Source organism: Mustela nivalis, assembly GCF_964662115.1.
Source record: "Mustela nivalis genome assembly, chromosome: 1".
Taxonomy (NCBI): domain Eukaryota; kingdom Metazoa; phylum Chordata; class Mammalia; order Carnivora; family Mustelidae; genus Mustela; species Mustela nivalis.
This window is the reverse complement of record NC_139020.1, coordinates 162,941,908-162,967,322: the sequence shown is the minus strand read 5'-3', so window position 1 is coordinate 162,967,322 and position 25,415 is coordinate 162,941,908. Positions and strand designations below refer to the sequence as shown.

Sequence of the window (25,415 nt, the reverse complement as noted above, 5' to 3'; positions counted from 1 at the left end):
TTTAACTGAGCATGTTTCCCAGATTCATCCATGTTATAGCATACATCAGTATTTTATTCCTTTTTCTTCTTCTTCTTTTTTATTGTGGTAAAAGACATGTAACATAAAACCTACCACCTTAATTAACCTTTTTTAAGTGTACAGCTCAGTGGTATTAAATCCATTCATAACGTGGTGCAGCCGTCACTACCATCCAACTCCATAGCTCTTTCCATCTTGTAAAACTGAAACTCTATGGTCATTAAACAAGAACCCCTCATTCCCTTCAACCCCCGGCCCCTGCCAACCACCATTCTACTTGTTGTTAGTCTTTTGCTTTTACAAACGCGAGCCTCTGTGCTAACCTGGATGTCCCGGGCCCGTTCATAGGACTGATATGCAATTTTCTCTTCCATGCTGGCCAACTCCTGCTTCAAGTTTAAGATTTCATTCTGATGGAGTTCCGTTAGGTCATTTAGTTGTTCTTCTAATCGTTCACATCTAAGAAGGTGGGGGGACAGTTAGAATTTAATGCATTCTATATTTTTCCTGGTATAATTCACATATAATCCCCAAAACCCATTCTGCAAAGGAAGAAAACAAAAGCACAAAGAAATTAAGTCAGTGGCCTGGGATAAAAGGGCATGCTAGTGGGGACAGCTCTTAGTCCCTGGAATGGACAGCTTGTCACAAGGCCATATCATAGCAGCAACATGGTTCTTCCACAATCTTCTCAACACACAGTATTTGCAGCAATGCCAGCAGCCCTGGTTAGCTTGGAGCATACTTATAATAAATGAGGGAGTTCTTACTCCATTCCGAACAGCAAAGGGGAGAGGCAAAAACTAGAATACAATTAAGCAGGTTTCGTCACAAGATAAACAGCACATAAATGAAAACTGACCTTCTAGCGTCACCAGTAGCTTATCCTGATACTGGACAGGTCACTCACCTGGATGTTCATGGTTCAGAGACCTTCATCCCCATGGCCAAGCACAGTGTCTAGTAGGACATCTCAGTCAACAAATATTTACTGAGAGTCTGCTGTGTACCAGGTATGTTCAAAGTACTGGGAATACAGTGTGGTAAGCAACACAGAATGCCTGCCCTCAGCAGTTTACATGCTAAGATGTATGTGTATTGAGGGCGGGGGGCAGAAAAACCAAGACAACTGCAGGTATGGATAAGTAAAATGAAGATCAATAGGGGTATATATATGACAGAGTGCCCGGTGGTTGGTTAAGCTGGAATAGTCAGAAGAACTCTTCCCTGTTCAGGGTTCTCCAACGATGACAGATGAAACTTGAATGATGATACGAATGGACTTATGAAGATGTGGGGGGAGGAGTATCTTAAAGCAGAAGGAATACCAAGTATCAAGTTCTCAAGATGAGAACTAGCGTGGCAGGTCTGAGAGACACAAAATAGGCCAGTGTGGCTATAACTGAGAAAAAACCAGGAAGAATGGTGGGAGATAAAGTTCCTTGGGAGCAGGCCATTTAATTCATCTTGTATCTCTAGCACTTAGGGCTACCTATGAGAAGGTTATCTACTTAAAGGTAGAACCCGGGCTGGGTACCTAAGGACCAGTAGAGCTGAAACAAATTTTAAGGACAAGATCAGAGATTTTAGGTAGAAAAAGAACATGGGTAAAGGATAGGAGATAAAAATGGAAATCTGGCCTTAAGAGGTAGGTATGGGAGTTGGGTTTCTGGAACAGATAGTAAATGAGCCCAAAGCAGATTGCTGATGGGGGAGGGATGACATGAGGAACATAGCATTTTAGGAATATGGGTTATGAAGAGGAGAAGAGGACAGACTGGGGTAGGCTGTGTGTGGGAATTCCAGGAACCAGACAAAGAGATACGTAGGTAGGAGGATAGTTGAACACTATACATTAAAACAGACTAGAAAGGGAATAATAAACACATCTCTGGTTTGTGGTGAATAAAATGTAAATCTCTCAGTCAGATAGAGGGCTCAGGTCGACAGGAGAATACACTACTACTGAACACTACTGGGGCAAACACACACCCAATGCTCAAGAGACTCTGTATTAAAAAAATAAATAAATAAAGACGACATTTAAAACTACCCTCCCTTTCCTTGTTTTTAATCTCACATACAGCATACCAACTTTTAAGGAATACACAGAAGTTTTCTGTTTAAGGTAATTCTCATACAGCAGCATCACTGATATTCTCCCTCCCAATAATTATATAATGATTATATCCTACACTCCATTCTTTCTCTAAGAAACAAGTATTTTTATTTAAAAGGCACAATCTAACTCTTTTCACTGTATTACTGAATCCTACTGAGTTCTCCTTTATTCTTAATAGGCATCTGTATTATTTTCTCTAGCACTGAAATTCTGTTACTGAAGTGACGGAACAGATCAAAAAGTGTTTCCACCGGTTACCTGTAACTCAGGCCATATTCTCTGTGACTGTCTTTTCACTTCATCTGCTGCCTAGGGCATGTGCTCAGAAACAGGCACCACCTCTAGAATTGATTTTCTATCAAATTTTAAGTCTACCAACTGCCATAAGAATATGTGGACATACTACTGCCTTTTCAGGTTCGTCCTATTTTATTTAAATAAGCTCACTATTCTGTGCTGTTTTTAGGGTTTGATGACTTCATCTTTCTTTCTCCTTACCAGAGATGGGACAGAGGCTTTATAAAAGGAGTGTTCCAAACTCTCAATCCCTTGAGATTTAAGGGAAAAGTGGGGCCTAGAAGCAAATAACCCTCCTAAGCTAAGGATTGATGCTGGGTGGCAGGAAAGGGAGCACGGCAGTGGTGACAATCAGTCTGCTGATGAGAACAGACCCACCTGTGACATTTTCACATGTGTTCCATAATTTGTATAGTCTTTCAGAAATGTTGGAGAATATATGATATAAACATGGCTCATGCATACCATTAAAACAGAAAAGTAACAGCAGCTGCTGCCATTTATTTAGTGTATACTATATATCCAAATTAATTTTTTAAAAGTTTATTTATTTATTTGGTGGGGGGAGAGGCAGAGAGAAACTCAAGCAGGGTCTGTGCTGAGTATGGAGCCTGAAGCAGGCTTGATCCCAGGACCCTGAGATCATGACCTGAGCCAAAACCAAGGACAGCTGACTGTACCACTCAGGCGCCCCAATCGAAATTCATTTTTAAAACTCCAAGAGGGTAGTAGGTATTATCTTCACTTTACAGATAAGGAAACTGAAGCTCAGAGAGGTAAAGTGACTTGTCTAAGGGCACACAGAAATAAAGTAGAGCAAAGATTCAAATCCATGTATCCTGACTTTAAACCCAAGTTTTTAACCTCTGCACTGTGATGCCACTTTGAAACTACTGAAGAAGCCCAGATGAGCTAAATTCCCTTTTGTAAGTAAGAAATCTGAGTCATGTCTATAGTTGATCCAAATTACATAGCCACACAGGGAGCTGGATCAAACTACAGAGACATGATTGTTTGGATCCTGATGTCAAGGTGGAGTCAACAGGAGGAGGAATGTAGTAACTCTTTATACCTAGAATCAAAAAGAGGATAATAAGAAGTGTTCGGGAGGATGTGAATAAATTTGAACTCTCATACAGCTGGTAGGAATATAAATGGTGTCTCAAGCTTTGGAAAACAGTTTGGCATTTCCTCCAAAAGTTAAATATAGAATCACTGTATCACCCAGAAATTCCATTCCAGGTATACACTGAAGAGAAATTAAAATGTATTTCCACACAAAAGAGTGTACACAAACATTCACAACAACATTATTCTTGATGGCCAAAAAGTGGAAACAACTAAATGTCCATCAACTGATGAATGGATAAATAAAATGTGGAGCAACCGTACAATGGAATATTATTTGGAAACGAAAAGAAATGAAATAATGACACACGCTACAAGATAGATGTATACATCTTGAATACATTATTCTAAGTGAAAGACACTGGTCAGAAAGGACCACAAACTGCATGATGCCATGTATATGAAATGTCCCAAATAGGTAAATCTATAGAGATAAGGATTAATGATTGCCAAGATCTGGGCGTAATGGGAAGATTGGAGGACAATAAAGATGCCCTAAAACTGATTATGGTGATAGCTGTATAGATCTGTAAGTACACTAAAAATCACTGATATGTATACTTTCTTGTTGTTTTTTAAGATTTTATTTGAGACAGAGACAGATAGAGAATGAGCAGGGGGAGGGGCAGAGGTAGAAACAGACTCCTCACTTAGCAGGGAGTCCCACATGGGGCTGGATCCCAGAACCCTGGGATCATGACCTGAGCCAAAGGCAGACACCTAACTAATTGAGCCACCCAGGCACCCCTGATCTGTATACTTTGAATGGGTGAATTCTATGGTATATAAATCATATCTCAATGAAGCTGTTAAAAAAGATTATGGATGTCTGCAATTTACTGTGAAATGCATTTAAAAAAATGAGAGGAAGGTGGCACCTGTGTGGCTCACTCAGTTAGGTGTCTGATTTGATTTTCGCTCAGGTCATGGTCTCAGGGTCGTGAGACGGAGCCCATGTTGGCCTCTGTGCGCAATGCAGAGTCTGCTTGAGATTCTCTCCCTCTCCCTCTGCCCCTTCCCCCACTCTCTCTAATAAATAAATAAATCTTTTTAAAAAATGAGAGGAAGGATGGATAGATGGGAAATTATGTGAGAAAACACAGCAGAATGTAGAATCTAAGAAGTGGGTGGTATGAGTGCTCACTGTATAACTGTTTTCAACTTTGCAGCATATTTGAGGTTTATAATAAACACTAGGGAAAAATGATTATAGCCAGGAAAACTTGGGTTTGAGTCCTAGGTCTGCCTCTCTTAAACTGTTAGTTAAGTTAGCTTGCTTTTCCAAGCAAGTTCCTTCATCTATAAAATGAGGGTAATCATCTTAATCTTTTATATTCATGTCAACACAAAAGCATTGTTTAAAAATGTCAGTTTGTTCTCCTTTCCATCTTCACAATGTACCCAAACATAATGGCCCTTTCCTTCCTTCCTCTCTTTTTCTTTCTGTTTTACTTATTTATTTGTCAGAAAGAGAGAGAGAGAGAAAAAAAGCAGGGAGAGTGGCAGGCAGAGGGAGAAGCAGATTCCCTGCTGAGCAAGGAACTGGACCCAGGACTTGATTCCAGAACCCTGGGATCATGACCCAAGCAGAAGACAGACACCCAACAGACTGAGCCATCCAGGAATCCCACATAAAGGCCTTTTTGAAAATGTTTCTACTCATTAAAGAAGGCATCACTTAAAAACATGCTCCCTGAAAGGAATTCAAGGGCAATTTGAAAAACTTTTTAGCCAGCCAAGTGTTTCCTGTGGTGACTAATTCATGGCCTTAATCTCATTTTAGGCTCATTGCAGTCCACATCACTGTGCTAACTATACAATAAATCCAAATATCTCACACTCGATTTTACAGGTCTCAAAGATTATCACTATCATACACCTCCCTATACATCTAGAGCTGTTAAAATCAGTATGTTGCGAAGAGAAGTATACCACAAACATTTGAAGTATTGTTTGAAAGATAACATAGGCTCCCTTAAAAGAAGGAATCTTAAACTCTGGAGGCTAGAAAAGATCTTAGAAATCTAGTTACATCTCTTTCAACTGAGGAATTATTTCTATGACACCCCTGACAAGCATTGAATACCTCCAGCGGCAGGGTTTCATTTTTCTTAAGGCAGTGTTTTTCACTATTAGAGAAGTTCTTTTTAAAACTGAGCTAAAACCTAGCTATTTGTAAGTCTCACCCCACAGTCTTTGGAAAAAACAAGCTACTCCCTTGCCTGCATTACCTCTGCTACCTGCATTCAGCAACAGGAAGTAGTTTCCCCCATATAATTCTATAGGACAAATCCCTGGTAAAGTCTTAACTGCGCTTGCATCTGTTAGTGTCATTTTGAACTCAGTCTGCTGATGGTGGTTTCTTTCAGCACTCTCTCTGTGCACATATTTGTAAAGATAAGCCTGTCTTCTATTGTCTTCATCCTGGGTGAAGACACAGAGGCCCAGAGAGAGGGCAAGGCCAGGCCAGAGCTCACAGGTTGCTACGAGAAAATATTCCAGCCCCTAGCCTAGGCAAGGGTGACATATACTTTGATGTGCATTATAAAAGACTGGGTGAAAAGACCTTTCTGCCCCACCTCTTCACCAAACTATCAGCAGTAGCAAGTCCATGTTGGGGGACCAAGGTTTAAGTTAGCCTATTCTGTCATTTTATCTGTGTTTAGGAGTCCCATAGCTACACATCTAGTTGAAAAGAAAAACTGCATTCACATTTGTGTTTTATTTTTCTGTTTCTGTGAGCAGCTACTGACTGAAAGGGACAAGAATAAAGTGAGCAGAAAGATGCCAAGTGCCAGGCAGATTAAGGTACAAAATATGTTTCTTCCCCCAAAGTTTTAACACTCCTTTTTTTTTTTTTTTTTAAAGATTTTAATTTTGAGTAAATGCTATACCCAACATGGGGCTCGAACTTAACTCTGAGGTGAACAGCCACATGCTCTACTGAGCTAGCCAGGTGCCCCAACACTCTTAATATGCTGTTGAAATGCTATCCTTGAACCCCACGTTCTTTTCTAAATTTTAGATCCAAATTGGTGTAAGACATTCAGATTTTTTTTTTTTTTAGTAAATATAATTTTAAGTCCCTATTTAATTAGAACGTGCATTACTGACTTCTTTCACCCATTGTTCGAGTTTCCCCCCCCCCCTTCTTGAAGTATATCCTTTAGTATTTCCTTCAGCAAAGGTGTCCATGAGTGGTAATTTTTGTTTACATATGTCTGAAAGTTCTCAATTTCACTCTCTTTCTTGAATAATAAATTAGGTGGACCCAGCATTCTGAGGTCACAGTTATTCTTCCCTGGCACTCTGAAGGTATTATTGCTTTGTCTTCTGGCAGTATAATCTCTCGCTTGTTTGGTCCATTTCACATTGAGTTTCTTTCATCATCTGGATTTCCCTGTGCCATCTGCAACTTTTGTTTGACAGTATTTTATGGAGTTCCCTCCTACATGTATCTCTTTCAGGTTCCTTTTTGGGCTATTTCATGGCTTTGGGTTGTGATAAAATAGGTTTTGGATACTTTCACTTGTGAATACCTAAGAGGATTTATTAATAACACTTCAGGCTGTCCCTCAGATTTTTATCTGTTTGTAAAGAGGGAAATTCTGTAGTTATGCAATACTATATGTAAGTATGTAACACTGTATATGAATCACAGAGTACTTACAAAAGTCCTCAGCACTTGTTCTTGAACCTTATTATAAGCCAATGTTTATCATAAAATGGTCACTAACATGACAAAGGTTCTGGAAACTATTTTCACACTGGATTTGGTTTTTCTTTAAAAATTTTTTTCTTGGGCACCTGGGTGGCTCAGTGGGTTAAGCCTCTGCCTTCGGCTTGGGTCATGATCTCAGGGTCCTGGGATCAAGCCCTGCATTGGCCTCTCTGCTTGGCGGGGAGCCCGCTTCCTCCTCTCCCTCTGCTTGCTGCTCTGTCTACTTGTGATTTCTCTCTCTATCAAATAAATAAATAAAATCTTTAAAAAAATTTTATTTTTTTCTTTAAAAGATTTTTTTTTTTAAAAATTTGAGAGCACACACACATAGGAATGGGGAGTGGAGGGAAGAGAGAGAAGCAGACTCCCTGCTGAGCAGGGAGCCCAAGACAACGGCTGGCTGCAGGGCTGGATCCCAGGACCGAGATCATGACCTGAGCCAAAGGCAGACAGATAACTTAACCCACTTAGCCACCCAGACACCTCTGTTTTTATCCAATTTTTACAAGCTGATAATCTGCTCAGTCTGGGTTTTGGTTTCAAACCCTGGCTGTGCAACCCACCAGTGTGGCTGATCCTGTGAAAAGGCAATCTACCTACTCCAAAGGGCAACTGTGAAGTTGAACAGAAGTTAGACGTCAAATGCCCTGCACAGAAATGGAGCTCAGTGGGGAAGATTCATCACGGGTATATATTTGGTTTCATTTTTGTCTTTTACGATCTTCCCAGGTCCCTCCAACAATCCCTAGTGAGAAAGTTCAAAAGGACTGCTTGTTGACCTCAAGTGCTGTGTGGCTCCAACATTCAAGGCTTCCCCCTTCTGACTTTTTCCCCCTCTAGTCCTCCACTTCTTTATCTATCACTATACCCTCAATTTTACATTTTCTAAAATCTTCACTGTTCCAGTATACTTTTTCCTGACATCTCACAAATGGGTTTTCTGGGTACATATTCTGTCCTTCTCAAAAAGGACAAGAGAGGCACAAGCCTCTTTTCTTACTTGCTCATCAGGAGGGCCAGCACATACAAACGGGTTCCTGCTATTTCCCTGACTCAAGTTTGCCAAATAACTAAGTCCATTCACTGGCCTGTTCCAAACTTTCCTTCAAATTGATGAAACTGTCCTACCTACCTTCCTTTCATGGTATGTGTTTTGTATGTGCGAGAGGGAAAGTATCTGAAATAAATTTCATCTGATCTTTGCAAATCTCTGGAGAGAGCTGAATAGAAACTGCTAATCCTCACTATGTTCCTGTGGAAAATGAAGTCCTTCAGAGATTGAATAATTTACTCATGGTTACATGAGAAATTAACAGCAAGACTTCCTCAAGCTGAGAATCTTCTCAAATGAGAAAATACACTACTGTTCCCAGAGATAGTACTTAAAATAGTGAAATAGCATTTGGGTAAGTAGAATGCACTCCATTTCCCTACAGATGAAAACAGACCAACAGGTTAGGAGACTTGCCAAGGTGACATAAAGCTGCAGAACTCAAGGGTGAAGCAAGACCCACAATGGGTCCAATTGAAACAGCCCCATTAATTCACCAACTAATAACTACTAGCATTTGCTTTCCTCTTCAAGTCATAAGAATTACCTGGAGAATGATGACTTTCTGAAAGAACAGAAAAGTCACAGCTGTTATTGTGTAGCTGAAACCCTATTACACTTACACATTTTTTTTTTTTTTTAAAGTAGGCTCTACACCCAACTTGGGGCTCAAACTCACGACCCTGAGATCAAGAGTTGCCTGATCTACCAGCTGAGCCAGTCAGGCACCCCTACACTTACACAGCTATGTTTGGGTTACCACAGTAAGCGCCTCCAATCTGCAGGAAACATCAGGGAGAAAACCAAGAAAGTCTTAAACTTTGAGGCTTTTGTAAAATATGATGAACAAAGAGGCTGGCAAGATGCCCTTGGTGCTTGGAATGTAGGTCTTCTGGGTTGCCTCAGCACCTTAAAGATCTTTACTGGGCCTGTCATTACTGAAACACTTTTGCTGATTTGTTCACCCAGGTCATGGAAGTTTGCTTCTTAGCTCTTTTCACAACCTCACAACCCACAATTCGAAAGCACAAACCTGATCAAGCTTAGCAATTTCCAACCAAACATTTATCAGTGCCATCAGTCATTTACATGTGGCTTACGTAATCTACATAGGAAATTATGGTCTGAAATCAGTCTAACACAAAGAGCCCAGTAAAGATGATGTAATGTCATTTTGGGTGGGGGAATGCATGTGGGGGAAGAATTTAGGGTTCAATCTACATTTAGTTAATCACTGTAAACATCAAAGTACCAAAACACTAACACCAATAATAACAAAAGCCATAACCATCCACCCCCACACCCATGCCTTTTTATGTGTGGCATCTGCCTCTGATTCATGAAGACATTTCTACATTAATCCTTGTCCCTGGGAGGTACTTCAATTTCTAATTAAGAAATGGGAGGCTGAGAAAGATGCAGTAACTTCCCCTTACTAGGTCAATGAGGTGTACTGAGAATCCTAAACACTTGGTTCATGCTTCCTGTTTCTAGATTTCTTTTATTATTGTCTTTTAAAAAACGTACTATTTCTATACCCCTAATCAAATGCAAAATGTAAACAACAAAAGGAAGAAAATACCCATTACTCCAGTTCCCACTGACTTCCCACTGCTCCCATTATTATTATTATAATCTCTTTTACTTTACTTGCTAGTGTTTACTTCCTACCTAAATCCTAAAATAGGGAAGTAAAATACCCAGGGAATTCAAAGAAAGAACATGTCTGTCCTCTCATTAAATATTAGTATCAAATCAAAGAGTGGGGTAGGGAAGGAAAGGTATACTGTGTACAGTCTTTCACATGTGATTAAAAAAAATTTTTTTTTAAGATTTTATTTATTTATTTGACAGACAGAGATCACAAGTAAGCAGAGAGGCACGCAGAGAGATGGGGGAAAGCAGGCTCCCTGCTGAGCAGAGAGCCCAACACGGGGCTCGATCCCAGGACCCTGGGATCATGACCTGAGCCAAAGGCAGAGGCTTTAACCCACTGAGCCACCCAGGTGCCCCCACATGTGATTTTTTTAAAGTTTTTTTTTTTTTTTTAAAGATTTTATTTATTTATCAGAGAGAGAGGGGGAGAGAGCAAGCACAGGCAGACAGAATGGCAGGCAGAGGCAGAGGGAGAAGCAGGCTCCCTGCCGAGCAAGGAGCCCGATGCGGGACTCGATCCCAGGACTCGATCCCAGGACGCTGGGATCATGACCCGAGCCGAAGGCAGCTGCTTAACCAACTGAGCCACCCAGGTGTCCCTCACATGTGATTTTTTAAAATCAAGAACTCTAAGGGATTTTTTAATCTATTGATATGATGCCAATTAGAGCTCTCTGGACATGCAGTTGGGGGGGGCAATTTTTGGTCCTACAAGTATATGATTTTGGCACATGCTTTCCATGAGACTCCAGCTGGATCACAGAAGAATATAAGATTAATACTCATTTTGAGACTTTTTACTCAAAAGTCCTTCCCAAATCATTATAACTCAAAGAAAACTTAGACATTTGAATAAGATTTGAGTTTAACTATTAGTGAACAGAAAGCCTTAAGACTGTGAGATCTTTTTTCAGTATAGGTTATGTCATATTTGGCATGTGAAATCCATCCCCCATCACCAAGCAAAATGTGCTTTATTTACAAGATATAAAAAACACATCTAGATTTTGTTGTAGGTAAACAATTAATAAATAATTGAATAAGTAATTGAATAAAATTAATAAATAATTGAAACATTAATAAAATGTTTCAGCCACTGGAGGTCAACACAGTAGTCATCTTAAAGATAAGCCAGGGCTCTTTTGTGTCAAATTCCTGATGAATGAGAAACTGGATGAGTGTCAGGCTGGGAATGTTTCATCAAGTGCATCACTCTTTGGGTGTGGCTTCAAAGTTCGGAGCCATCTCTGAGAGCCGGGATAGGGAAGTGTGCTTCCCTAATTGGGCAATAGGTCAGTAGGACAGGATGGCTGAAGAATCTTGTAGAGTAGGTACTGAGAGAAACAGAAAGAACCAGATCCCAGGGCTAACACCAACAGGAACCTGAGGCAACTACTGTCAGGGTTTGACTAGAACAGACACAGCTGGGGTAGAGGTATGACATGTGGTGGGAACTTGAATATATTCCTGGCTGAATTGGGGAAAGTGGATGTTCCTTCTTTACCTTTTGTTACGTCATTTGTGTTGAAGCCTGAAAAGAGGCTAGGAAACACTGAACTAGCCTGTAGTTGGAAAGGAAAAAGCACAGCATCAATCCCTGAAATGTTCAGGGTAGGCAGTACATTACCTTAAAGACAAGAAACAGCAGATGCCTATAGCATAGAGGGAATAAATAAAAGCCGGGGGAGAGAAGGTTTCTAGGCAATCTGAAAACTTGGTAATGACAGATTTCTTTCTTTCTTTTTTTTTTTTTTTAATTAACATATAGTGTATTATTTGCCCGAGGGATACAGGTCTGTGAATGGGCTTACACACTTCACAGCACTCACTATAGCACATACCTTCATACCACATACCCTCCCCAAAGTCCATAACCCAATGTTCATAACCCCTCCCGACGGCAACCCTCAGTTTGTTTTGTGAGATTGAGTCTCTTATGGTTTGGGTAATGACAGATTTCTAATATCCTGTCACACTACACACCATACTAGGTGCTTCACGTATATTATTATCTCCTTTAATAATCTCAACAACCCTGTATAGTATTTATCGTTATCTTGTTTTATTTATTTATTTAAAGATTTAATTTATTTATTTGACAGACAGAGACCACAAGTAGGCAGAGAGAGAGAGAGAGGAGGATGCAGGCTCCTTGTGGAGCAGAGAGCCCAACACGGGGCTCGATCCCAGGACCCTGGGATCATGACCTGAGCCAAAGGCAGAGGCTTTAACCAACTGAGCCACCCAGGTGCCCCTCATTATCTTGTTTTTATAGAGGAAACTGAGGCTCAGGGGAATTACACACAGTCATACAAAAGAGCTGGCAAGTGAATGCAGGTTTGTCTAACCTCAATCACTTACTGAAGTGAGTAAGTTTTCTCTCCCTCTCCTCACCTTCCCTTCCATTCTTCCTCCTTTAACTCTTCAGTGGCTATGTTGGGAAGAGCACATCTGTAAATCTCTTTTATGGAAGGTCTTACTTTTCCTAAGAATGTATCTCAATTGGGCTTTTTTTCTCTATAGGAGCTAATTTGATCCAATATTTTCAAGTTTCTATTTCAAACTCATTGTCCAAACCTAGTCTACATATACTCTGAAGACTCTCAGATCAATTTATAATTGACACAGGTCTAACACCTGGAATAAAGGGGCCCAAACAGCGTCTCTGGTGATATTTTTCTCTTTTAAGATTTTATTTATTTATTTATTAGAGAGAGAGAGAGAGAGCGCGCGCGCACGCATGAGAGGGGAGAAATTCAGAGGGAGAAGCAGACTCCCCACAGAGCTGGGAGTCTGAAGCAGGACTCGATCCCAGCACTCCAGGATCATGACCTGAGCCCAAGACAGTTGCTTAACCGACTGAGCCACCCAGGCGCCCTGATCATATTTTTCTAATGTCTAGTGATGGTAAAATAAAACAGTATTTAACTGATCATTTGTTTAGTTAAAACTCCAATGGCTTGCGCCTAACTGGGTTAGCCTAGCTACCTAAAGTTGTGCTGCATGTGACAACTACTCTGGTGACTGCCTTATTCCGTATTTTTGCTCTTATGACTCAGGGCAATTTAAAATATCCCTGGGCTTAATACAAACAGTATCAGAAGCTGATTTCCAAAGGACAGCAATCCCCTTAAAATAGAAGCTTTTAAAATGGCACACTGCTCCTCATCAGGCGGAGGGTTTTTAGCCTGCCTACCTGACACTGCCACACACGGGTAGCAGCTGAATAGGATTCCCAGCCAGATTCCTGAAGGCAAAAACTACAACAGGAACCTGTAAAACGGTCAATGAATGTTTTCCTAGTTCTCTCCTATTTTCAATATATTTTGCCACAACTCAACTTTTTCCTCTGGTAGCTCAGTAATATATTATACACCCTATGGGAACAGAACCAGTGTTCTAGTTTTTAGCAGATTAAATATATGTTAACAATTTTACTGTGTGACTTGGCAAAAGTCACTTTATCTTTCTGCGCCTCGGTGTACGTGTAAAATGAGATTAAACTAGGCATTGAACGTCCCTTCTATCCCTGAAGTACTACATGAACACAGGTTCTACTAATAAACCTGCGATAGTACTTTAATGGAATGTACAAACTACCTACACAAGTCAGCACAATCCCATCACTAGAAAAACTGTCTAAACCTTGCATCCTTTCCCAAAATAATGCTCTCACTCATATCTGAGAACCCAACAAACAACTCAAAGACTAAATACCTAGTTCCTGATCAAAGGTTGAGATGGAGCTCACATCCAAGCTGTTACATTGGCTTCCTGGGCTGAATGCCTGTGGGTGCTGAAGACTTACTCAGCCATGGTACAGTTTATGGGGGTGACGAGAGAGATTGTGCTCCACAGGCTTCTGAATGTTTCTTTAGAGTAAGTAGACGGTCTTGGGTAAAAATCTTAACTTGGACTTATTCACAGGTAGAGAGCAATAGAAGGACATTAAGTGAGTGACAATACTGAAAAGGGACTCTGCAAACTGGGAAATAAGGGTGGTAGTGAAAGTTTCCTTAGTAGGTTTCCCCTATTACCGACATAGCTGTAGAAAACCTTCCAGAGTTTGTGCAGTTGTAGATTTTTTTTTTTTTTTTTTGCATTTACAGAATTTTATAAAGTATGTTAGGAACAGTGGCTCAGCTTTTAGTGAAATACACTTTGACCTGGAAATGGCCCAATACCCGATATAGTTAATGGTTCCTAAAGCTAGACTATAGGCTAGTCTTTCAATCAAACAGACTTCAGCTAGACTATAGTCTTTAGATCATAACAGGTTTCTGGGTTGAGCCTGGGGGTAAAACCCTGTCCTGAAATAAAAACAAAACAAAACAAAAAACCACTGGCTTTGGATTCACATTATTCCTGGCTTTACCATTTACTAAGTAACTGTTTGGCAAAATGTAAAACCTCACTGGGCCTCCATTTCCTCACCTGTAGAATGAGGAAAATACAGTCCACCTAAAGGGCTACCATGAGGATTAGCAAACATATGTAAGGTATCTAGCATTATGCACACCGCAGGAGTTAAGTAAACGCTAAGCTGTAGTGTTTTCCTTCCCCTCATTTAAATAACAAGCAGCAACACTGTACACAGCCTGCCTCCTGTCAACTCACATATCAGTAAAATAAACTAAAGCACAGAAAATAAAGTGAAATGGATCTAGAGCGGCCATGTATGCTTCAACTGGTTCTTGGTCACAGAAGAATCCCTTAAGTCAATCCCTAGCTAGCCTACTTTCTTCTTAGACAAAAAGCCAAACCTACAACAGTGCTCAAATAGAAATTAGTAAAGAGAGGCTGTTGCAGGCAGCTCAGTAACAGTGTGGAGATAGGGAAAGGAAAAAGAACAAATTTTATACAAAAGCCAGACAAAAGAACTTTAAAGAGCAAGCTATCTTGGACTGTTTACTGCACAGGCACATAATCATACCACTCTCACTTACCTGAGAGCATCACTGAGCTCGAACACCACTGTACTATTTCCAATCAAGTTAAGATTCAGTGTGTTACTCTATTAAAAGAAGGTAGGAGCGCCTGGGTGACTCAGTGGGTTAAGCCTCTGCCTTTGGCTCAGGTCATGATCTCGGGGTCCTGGGATTGAGTCCTGCATCGGGCTCCCTGCTGAGCAGCAGGGAACCTGCTTTCCCCTCTCCCTCTGCTGCTCCCCCTGCTCATGCTCTCTCTCCTTCTCTCACTTTCTGTCAAATAAATAAATTCTTAAAAAAAAAAAAGAAGGTAGAGACATTCTCTAAAAATGCTTAAAATGCAAAAGAAAACCTTTGATGCTTCAGAATAAGCTTCAGGGGTGCCTGGGTGGCTCAGTGGGTTAAGCCGCTGCCTTCGGCTCGGGTCATGATCTCAGGGTCCTGGGATTGAGTCCTGTATCAGGCTCTCTGCTCAGCAGGGAGCCTGCTTCCTCCTCTCTCTCTCTCTCTCTCTCTCTGCCTGCCTCTCTGCCTACTTGTGATCTCTCTCTGTCAAATAAATAAATAAAATCTTAAAAAAAAAAAAAGAATAAGCTTCAATGTGTGGGAAAACTTAACTTATATGAAATGGTCCCTCTGGACCACATACTTAACAAAATTAAGTATATTTACTGGTCAAAAACATGTAACAGAGGAGAAATTTCTAACTGCTCTATACATGGAAATATATGCAACAAAATAGCTAAGTGAAGCAGTTGTGACATTTCTGGTGCCTTTAGAGGCTTGCTTTCTTCAAGATTCCACTTTAAGGAAAGATAATTCTAATAAATAAATAAAATCTTTAAAAAAAAAAGGAAAGATAATTCTAAAGTTTAAGTGATATGACAAAAGTCAGATTACACATTATATGTCTTCCCTGGCTCTCCAAGTTTTACCTCTGTTTTTGAAAATTCTTAAGTTTTCTTTATTCTCTATTCCATAAAACTAATCATTCACTCACCACAGAGAACCCAAAATGCAATGAAAGAAATGCACTTCTCATTACCTCACAAGTGGTTTGGACTTGATTCTTATAGTGAGGTGATAATTACCAGCTAAAAGTTCTGTCCTGTCCCTGGATTATTTTAAATTGGTACAAAGGTGGGCCTTGGGAGACCTGTGTTTCCTCTCTGATTTTCTCGTATTGGTCTACATCTGACTTGAAGACATAACGAGCTATGAATTTTAAGCTCTGAAAGAATTTAAAAGCTGGAATGTTTTTAACTGCCCATTCAAAATAAAGGGGTCAAATCAGGCAGCTGGGTTTTTTGTTTTTTTGAGCATCTGACTGTGGGAGGCCTGGGTCTCCATGTTTAGGGGGTCTCCTCTGATAGCAGCAGTAGCAACTGCTATCTAACATCAATTGAGCAGTCTCAGGACCAGGCACTGAGCTATGTGCTTTACATAAAGTATTCCATTTCGATGTCACGATAACTTTATGAAGGACTGTTACTACTCCTATGTTATAGATGAGGAAACCAAGACTTCGAGAGGTTTAGAAACCTGCCCAATTTTCAAGGTTAGCAAGTGGCAGAACTAGTATTTGAACCTGGCAGTTAGCTTTCATGCTTTACAAAAGATCAGATGTTTTATTTTTAGAGTCCATTTGAATATTTGTTAGATTGTTCATGACTTTAGATATTGTCTTTTAAGTATATGAAAGAATATATAAAACACTGAAATAAAAAATAGTAATATGTTTGCTTTTAGAACTACATTTCTCTCTTCCACACTCACTTTTCTTCTCCCTTAAAGTCTTAAGTTAGAATTGAATGACAGAAGAATAAAGAGGCAGGGCTGAATTACTAATATTTTCACCATCTGAAAACAGCATGCTACTGTCACTTCTCTCAGAGGTTAATGGATACCCATGAACAATTTATTTCAAGCCCTGAGATTATCTCATAAAAACAAACTTAAGAAAAAAAAAATCACTGTTTTTTTTAAAGAGGTGAAACGGACCTTAAGAGATCTTCTGTTCAACCCTTGATATTACAGAAGTAGTGAGGATTCTGACGAATTAGTATTTGGGATAGGACCAAACCCAGATCTTTCAAGGCCTGCCCTGACCTGTGGCTTCTGTAAAGCTGGCCCTTAATCTCTATCAGTGAGGTGGCCAGTGTCTGGCTGACAGTTTGGATCTGAATGAGTACTCTGTGGGGGATATTATTTCTCTCTGCATGGAGTAGAAACAAGGTGGAAAAACATGTTTTTAGAAAACAACTAACATGAATATGGAATATAATATGAAACAGAAGACCAGCTTCTCTACCCTTAGCACAGATTATGACTCAAAGCAGTTAGCCCTTTGAGAATTCTCTAACGACTATTGAAACATTTCATGTTTAAGTCCATGCCCATTCAAACATTTGCCAATTCATAACAAAGGTAACAGACGTGCTTATCTGGATCTTCTTTCAGTCTAATCTCTCTACACCAATTGCTCACATAAGTGTGCTTAAGGTCAAATTCCTACAGTATTCATTACATTTTAGCCAGGCTATATATTTGATTCTTCTTAGATTTCTTGGATTCAGAAGGTTATAGATCTTTTGAAGTCAGTGTAGTATAGTTATAGGTTGCAATGATTTGTGGTTCTGTGATTACAAATAAATAGGTGGGATGCCTTAGAGAGCTTGGGCTTCATGTCAAAGTCCTAAAGTGCAATGGAAGACTGGAGAGCTACAGTAATCGTCATCCCCTGACTCCCAGTGCTTTATTGGTATATGATCTCAGGAGTCATTTAACTTTGCTGTGCCTCGATTTTGCTCTCTGTGATAGAACTATGCAGGTGTTATATGACATGTCAAAAGTGCTCTGGATGCTATAAAAAAAGACACTCTACAGAGAGCTTTTAAAGCCACCTCCCCAGAGCCAAAGTCAAGGGAACTGCAAAAAGAAATAATTCAGAATTTTAATTCCATATAACTTACCTATATCGCTCCTCTTGTAAGGCCTGCATTATTAATGAATAGTCTCTCTGATAATGTTCCTTGAGAGTCTCAAAGGATTCCTCTAGTCTGGCCTGTGTTTCCCGGATCTCCTGGATCTCATGTAGTAGTGCATCAAATCCTGAGCTCTGCATGTCCAGGGTGTTTGTTTTGGAGCTGGACGCTCCTACAGCAATGCCTCCAGTGGTGCTGTTGGCTCCCACTGAGCCTGAAGTGGCACTAGAACAATCTTCCTCACTACCATATTTTGGGCTTGATTGAAAGTTTGAAATCACCCCCAAACCCTTTCCCCCATCATCCACTTGCCCTTCCTCTAAAGAGTCCTTCAGGTTAGGGATATTGTCTGCACTGCCAAATTTATTCCGAATTAGTGAGGCAATCTCTCTGGGTTTTGAGACTACAGCCCCTGCTGCCGAATGGGTCGCTTGGGAGAAGCTAGAAAGTCCACCTTTGACACTGTCCACCACACCTTCGCTGAAGCCAGTCACCTTTGCTCCCACATCCTTCAGACCTTGGTGCATGTCCCTGAAGACATCCTTCGGCTGCCGGGGAATCCCATTCTGCTCCACCTCTCGGAGCTTTCTGTGGTAGTGCTCAAGCTTCTTTTGTAGCTGGAGGATGGTTTGGGCAGATTTCTGGTTCTTCTTCTCAAAGACCTGCTTGATGCGGGCAGCCTGCTGCTTGTCTGCACTGTTGGCAAGCTTTAAGTACTCAGCAACGTTGTCGTCCCTGGCTGTTTGTGCAATCTTGATCTGTTCTGTGAGCTTCAGGATTTTCTGCTGCAGGTGAGCAATCGCAGCCTTTGTGCGCTGAGGGTCTGGTGTTCCATCCACAGAGTCTGTGTGGATGCTGCCATCGGTGCTGGAGGCCACTGCACTGGAAGTCTGGGCGAGGCTGCTTACTTCCAACCGCTCGATCTAGTGTATAAATGAGAAGTGGATGTTAGAAGGAGCCCAAGAAGACGACCTCTCCAGAATAACTAGGCCAAATATATTGAAAATTTATCTACTCTCAGACCTCCGCACCGATAGTTGACCTAATTCCTCCCATCCTATACAAGCCCCATCTCCCTTTTGGATACTGTCCTTATACAAGTATACTTTGCCTTACACAAAAAAGACATATGAAAAAAGATCTGCACAAGATGTAAACTGGGGGCATTCTTCCTTTGTTAGAAAATTTATTACAGTATTTCTTTAAATAACAAAGCTCCCCTAGTTGTTTATATTTTTTTACAAAGATTTTATTTACTTGAGAGAGAAAGAGAGAGTGAGAGAGTGAACACAAGCAGGGGAAAGGCAGACAGAGAGGGAGAAGCAGACTCCCCACTGAGCAGGAAGCCCCAATCGGGGCTTGATCTCGATCAGGGCCTGAGCTGAAGGCAGACACTTAACTGACTGAGGAACACAGGTGCCCCTGCTAATGGGTTTATAGCATGGCTTCATTCACAAACATTCTTCACACACACTTTTGTGAAACAAGGTACATCTGCATTTCAATTTAATTACATGAAAATCATTTTATTATTCAGACATTGCTATAATTCCAATCCATGCTCTCAGATTATGGTCATCCAAAATGCTGGTGAGAATAGGTTATTTTACTGGCTAGATATAAAAATCCAATTTTTATCACAGTGTCTTTTTACCCAAAGTATGTCAAGGGTAATGGGATTATTCTCTCTCTAATAGGGACACTCAATTGGTAGCTGGAGACAGGTGAAGGTAAGAATGAGAAGGTATTGCTCCAAGTGCCAAGGCTGAATGTGGTATACATTATTATTATTATTATATATTAGGGTTAATATACCAGGTCACAAGTAACTATGATATACCTAGGCGAGAAAAGTGAATACTCAGGGGGAGAGACAGTAAGAGGTAAGAAGTTAATCAAGTCAGCAAGTAAGTTCAGGCCTTCTGGAGCTCAGCTTCTTTGAGTTCTATTCAGTTTTTGTTTTTTTTTAGTGAGACAAGGGACTGCAAAACACAAACAATGACTATCCTTCATATGGGTGAGCGACCATTCGAAGGAGATGAAGAAAAAGACAAGTTCCTCATATGTGAAAACTGAAACTATCCTATTTCAAAGCCATTAGCCAAAGCTAGAGAGAGGTCGGGTTTCCCTAACTCAGGAGAGAAAAACCCTCAGGTTTGGCTTGTCATAAACTGGAGTAGGGCTCATGCAAAAAGTCTCTAGAAACTGCTCTCTACTAAGCAGTAGCAGAAATAAATAATAAAAGAACCATCTCGGGGCATCTGGGTGGCTCAGCTGGTTTAGCATCTTTCTGTCTGCCTTCCGTTCAGGTCATGATCCCAGGTTCCTGGGACTGAGCCCCACATCAGGCTCCCCACTCAGCAGAGAGTCTGCTTTCTCTCCTTCTGCCCCTACCCCTGCCCTCCTCTCTCTCTCTCTCAAATAAATAAATAAAATCTTAAAAAAAAAAAAAAACCCATCTCAGGGTAATAAAGATGGCCAGTATGAGTGTCAAATTATAAATTTACCATCTTGGAAATTAAGATCATATCCCTTTATTTGGTCCTCATTCCAAAATCTATAGCCAGTAGCAATCTGATAGAAAGAACTGTATAGGGGGGTGGGAGATCGGGGTACCAGGTGGTGGGTATTATAGAGGGCATGGATTGCATGGAGCACTGGGTGTGATGAAAAAATAATGAATACTGTTTTTCTGAAAACAAATGAATCAATTTAATTAAAAAATTTTTTAAAAAAAGAAAGAACTGTATATAGGTTACCCTCATATTTTAGAAGTGTGAATTACATTTTTGTGATAATACACCAAATCTGAAATATTCGTGAAATACTGGTAATTAACTTGTCAGTCTTTTTTTCACCTCAGTTTTATCTCCTCAGTTTCCCATCTGAGAAGGAATTATGGTGATCTCTAACTCCAAAAATATTAGTTCATTAGTGGAAAGTTCATTACTGGAATTAATGTATTACTACTGATGTGAATAAAAACATATTATTTCTTTTTCAGATGAACAAATGAGAAATAATGTACATTTAAATAAAATCAAAAGATAATTTAAAACTGAAATGAAGAGCAAAATGATATTATGTTCATTTCACTAATTAAAAAAATGTCCAGAATAGTTTAGGGACTAGCACAATAATTATTTTGTATAACTTCCTCCATCTGCCCCATTAATTTTAGGTACAAGCTAATAAGCAGTGAAAGGGCCAGAGGGAAAGCAGCAGAAAGGAGAATGAGCCAGAGTTCCAGAAAACCACGTTGCCAAAAGTTGAAAAAGGAGCTCCCGGAAACCCACTTTCTTCAGTGCCTTACAGTCACTCTCTTAAGTTGTACAGGGTTTCCACTATGTGATTTTCTTTCTGAAAGGGATTTCAGATCCCACAACTATAGTATGCAATAGATCAGATCTCACAACTACAATATGTAATTCAGGGTATAGTATGTACCCTGATTGTGTATTCAGTTAACAGCTCAAAATATACCACAGGAAAGGAAAGCAAGTACAAAGTATCACTGATTCAAGACTACAAGCTCATGTATTATCTAGTTTTCTTAGGTTCTTTGCTATTAATTTGAATATCATCTTACATGTAGTCTATGGTCTAAAGAAGTGCAGATACAGAAGTCAAGTTTAATTATTACTCAGGGAACATAAATATGGATCATACTGGTGAAAATATAGCTTTGGTACTAGAATCATAGTTTTATTATATTTCTAAATTTGAAAAAAGAACAAAATTTCTATGTAATTTTTTACAAATCATGACAGTTTAGTTCTGATTTTATTTCCCTACACAGTGGCGGAAGAAGTAAGCCAGATTATCTTTAATCTGACTTCTGCCCTACCTAGGCTGTTTGGGGCCACACTATATTCCACCAGTATATGACTCCCACTTAGAGTCATCAATATCCCTGCAAGAGTACATCTGACAGAACCCACTGTTCTCAGCCTCCAAAGAAAACTAACCCACAGCTTCAGCAGGGGGGTAGTTTAACACCTGAAACCATGAATCACTTGATGACTCAGTGACTCTTCCAAATTTTGGCAAGCACTATCCTTAAAAAGGAAGGAGAGAGAAGAGGCAGAAATTGTGAGAGGCAGGGAGGAGAAATAAAAGAGAGGAAGAGGAAGAGAGGTGGCAAGAAAAAGATAATACTGAACTACAGAATTATAGCACAGGGGCTGTGAATACCCTCTGGGTATCTTCTGAGCTATGAACAAAAGCCTTCAGAGACAAGAATATTTAAGCCGTGAGTTATACATGCACCAACTGAAGAGTGGTTCTCTTTTTCAAATGCCTTTGCTGGCATGTTAGGCATCTATATATAACAAAATAAAATTAGATTCCTATCCTCATTCCAGACAGGTAACTAAACTGCAGATGTTAAAAGCAAATTTTACAACTTTTGGAAGGCAGTATTGGAAAATACAGCGGGGAGGATTTTCTTAAACATATAAGAAAAGGCACAAATCAGAAAAACAAAATTACTGACTATGGCTACATTTAGTGTAGTAGTGAAGCATAGAATCTGGCATGAAACTGCTTGGGTTCAAGTCTAGCTTTGTTACTTACTAGTCATGCGACCCTGGCTGGGCAAGTTAATTAACTTCTGCATCCATTTCATCAACTGTAAAATGGAGAAAATACTAATACCTATTTCAGAAGACTGTTTTGAAGATGAAATAATAAACATAAAAACACTCAAAAATAGTCCTGGGCACAGAGTAAGCAGTTAATACTGGCTATTATTTTTGTACCATTCTAGGTGATTATTTTTAAAAATTCAAATGTTAAAAGATTCTAGAATATACTCAAGATCTTTCACATTTCAGGCATAATCATAGGAGACAGAGTCTGAACCAAAGGAATAATGGGAATAATTAATTCAACATTACAGTAAAAATAGTAATAGTCTCCTTCCTTCCTTCCGCTTTTTTTTTTTTTTTAGTATTAGTCAACTTTCTTGACTGTTGATCTTGTGGCTAGGCAGCTGACTAGCCAGCTAGCTAATCTTCCAAAGCTCATAACAACCTTATGAACAGACATTGCTATCACTAATTTACAAATCAACTGTGAGTTACTTCCTACTACCTTTATAACAGGGCAGTTTGACAACAGCAGCAGCAGCAATATCACCTACTCAACAGGGCTTCATGTGATCATAGCCTGAGGGCTTTCATGAGTGATCATACCCCCCAGTACAGCAAGTCCCAGTCACTCAAGGCTGGGGATAGAAATAATTTGTATAGAAAAAAGAGAGGCCCAAAACCCAGGTAAATATACTGTGACTACTTATTGTTAGCTACGCAATGTGCTCCACAGCTAGGGGTCTGGTCAGAGCCACTGTTCATTATCTAGCTGTTGCTATAACAAGCAGATAAGGTGCTTTGCCTGTACTTTGTCTTTTCCTATTAAGAATTCATTTGCCAGAGGGTGCCTGGCTGGTTCAGTTGGTAGAGCATACCACTATTGACCTTGGGGTTATGGGTTCAAGCCCCATGTTGGGTATAGAGATTACTTAAAAATAAAACCTTAAAAAAAAAAAAAAAAAAAGAATTCATTTGCCAGGCTTAAATGATCTATTAACAGACCTGAATTAATTGATCAGAAAAAAACCCAAGAGAAAATTTAAACAGCAACGCCTCAAAACACCAATTAATCAGGAGCAGAGTAGAGCCAACTCGAGAACATTTCACAAAGTTTTATAATGGCTTAAAATTTTCATTTGCAAATGCATTTTATTTACTTTCTGAGTGTATGAAAGTGTCAGAACATGGGGGCACCCAGCTCTGAGAACAATCATATGAAGAAAAACAGTGGAAAGAGCAGTGACAGGAGTAGGACCTGGGTTCAGACCTGGTTTTGCCACCTTACTAGCTAGGTGTCTTTGGGCCACCTTCTTGTTTCCTTGAGCCTAAGTTTCCTCATCTATAAAATGGGGTTATTTTCTCATGAGATTCTTTGAAAAAATGTTATTAAACCTACGTTAAATCAGATTATGCCTGCCAAACATGGTGAATGTTCAAGAAGTCACCCTTTTTCTATTCCTTACTTGGTTCATTACTCAAAATCCAAGCATATATTTGTAACAAGAAGAGATTCAGAAATCCCTGACTTGACATCACTATCTTCAATAAATGCCAACAGCCCAGTCCTGTTTACTTAGCAGAATGAAATAATTTTATCTATGCTTTATAGAGTATCGGCTCTCTTTCAGGAAATCTCTGCACCATTTATTTATACTAAATAATTCACATCACTTCGGAGAAAATGAAGAAGGCATTTTAAGGTAAAAGAAGGAGGAGGTGGAAAGTGGGGAAGTCTTTGTAATTAATCTGAAAACAAACAGAATCTGGACTATTTTGTTTTTTCTGAAGGTGGATCTTTACCAAGGCCAATTTCATTGAGTGGGTTGTGCACCAGCTTTTGCAAATTCACACTCAGGCACCTGCAGACCCAGGTCCACTGTTCTTCCAAAATTTCTACCTCACAGATATGAGGCCATGGTTTGAACCAAAACTGGAGTGTGTGGCTTAATTCAAGTGCACTTAGTGGGGGCAAAAGGATAAAATGTTTGATTTTGGGAGACTACCCCCCCAAATCCAATACAAATCGTAATCCCTAGAGATTCATAATGCTGGTCTTAAGAACGGCACAGAAGTCTATCTTTTTCTTCTTCTTCTTTTTAAAAAATTTATTTGTTTGACAGACAGAGATCACAAAGGCAGAGAGCCCAATGCGGGGCTTGATCCCAGCACCCTGAAATCATGACCTGAGCCAAAGGCAGAGGCTTAACCCACTGAGCCACTCAGGTGCCCCCAGAAATCTATTTTCTAATCAATGATAAAAGATGCTCTGGTCCGTCATATAAAGTTCTCTTTTTCTGCCAGGCAGATTGTATTGAGAAGGTACAACAGAAGAAAGAGTACTGCCTTGGAAGTTACACAGCTCTGCCTTTGAATTTTGTACCATCATCTCCTTGAGGTTTGCCTTTGCCAACATCCCCAACACCTTACTCTTAACAAAAAGAAAAGAAATCCCACAGTCTATCAGCACTTTCTGCACAAAGTTATATATTCATTATGGTAAGACTTTTCATCTATTTCCAGTGTCTCACTGTAGAAATGACATGCTGTTCCCCTCTCACAGTAAGCACAACTCTGTTGAGCAATTCTCTTATGTGTAATTCAGACTGACGTTTAGTCTGCGGTGGAATGAAGAGGAATCTCAAGTGGGAGTTGCAGAAAAGAAAAATGAACTAAGTTCCACTAGCCCATAACCAGCAAGCTTTTCCTCTACCCATTCCATTTTTACTTTGGAGCTAAAAATCAAGATTTGACATACAGTCTTAAAAACAGACCTTTTTACTTGTCACAAAGGCTTTTTCTCACTTGATAAATAATCTTTGGACAGAATGGAGTATTTCCTATAAGTTCTAGGGATCACTTTTTCATATTTTTATACAGAACTCTTGTTATATGCAATAAAAAGGCAATAAAAATAA

At 39.8% G+C, this 25,415-nt stretch overlaps 1 protein-coding gene across 16 annotated transcripts in view; it reads right to left on the bottom strand.

Annotated features, from left to right (window-relative positions):
• TMCC1 (transmembrane and coiled-coil domain family 1) overlaps positions 1-25,415 on the bottom strand; it is a 256,200-nt gene that overhangs the window by 6,071 nt on the left and 224,714 nt on the right. For all 16 annotated transcript variants that reach the window (XM_082748100.1, XM_082748105.1, XM_082748103.1 and 13 more), the window contains 2 exons: positions 17,897-18,831; positions 345-480 (listed from right to left, as the gene is read on the bottom strand). In XM_082748100.1, the coding sequence (XP_082604226.1) occupies positions 345-480; positions 17,897-18,831 (1,071 nt within the window). The remainder of the gene's footprint in view (positions 1-344; positions 481-17,896; positions 18,832-25,415) is intronic.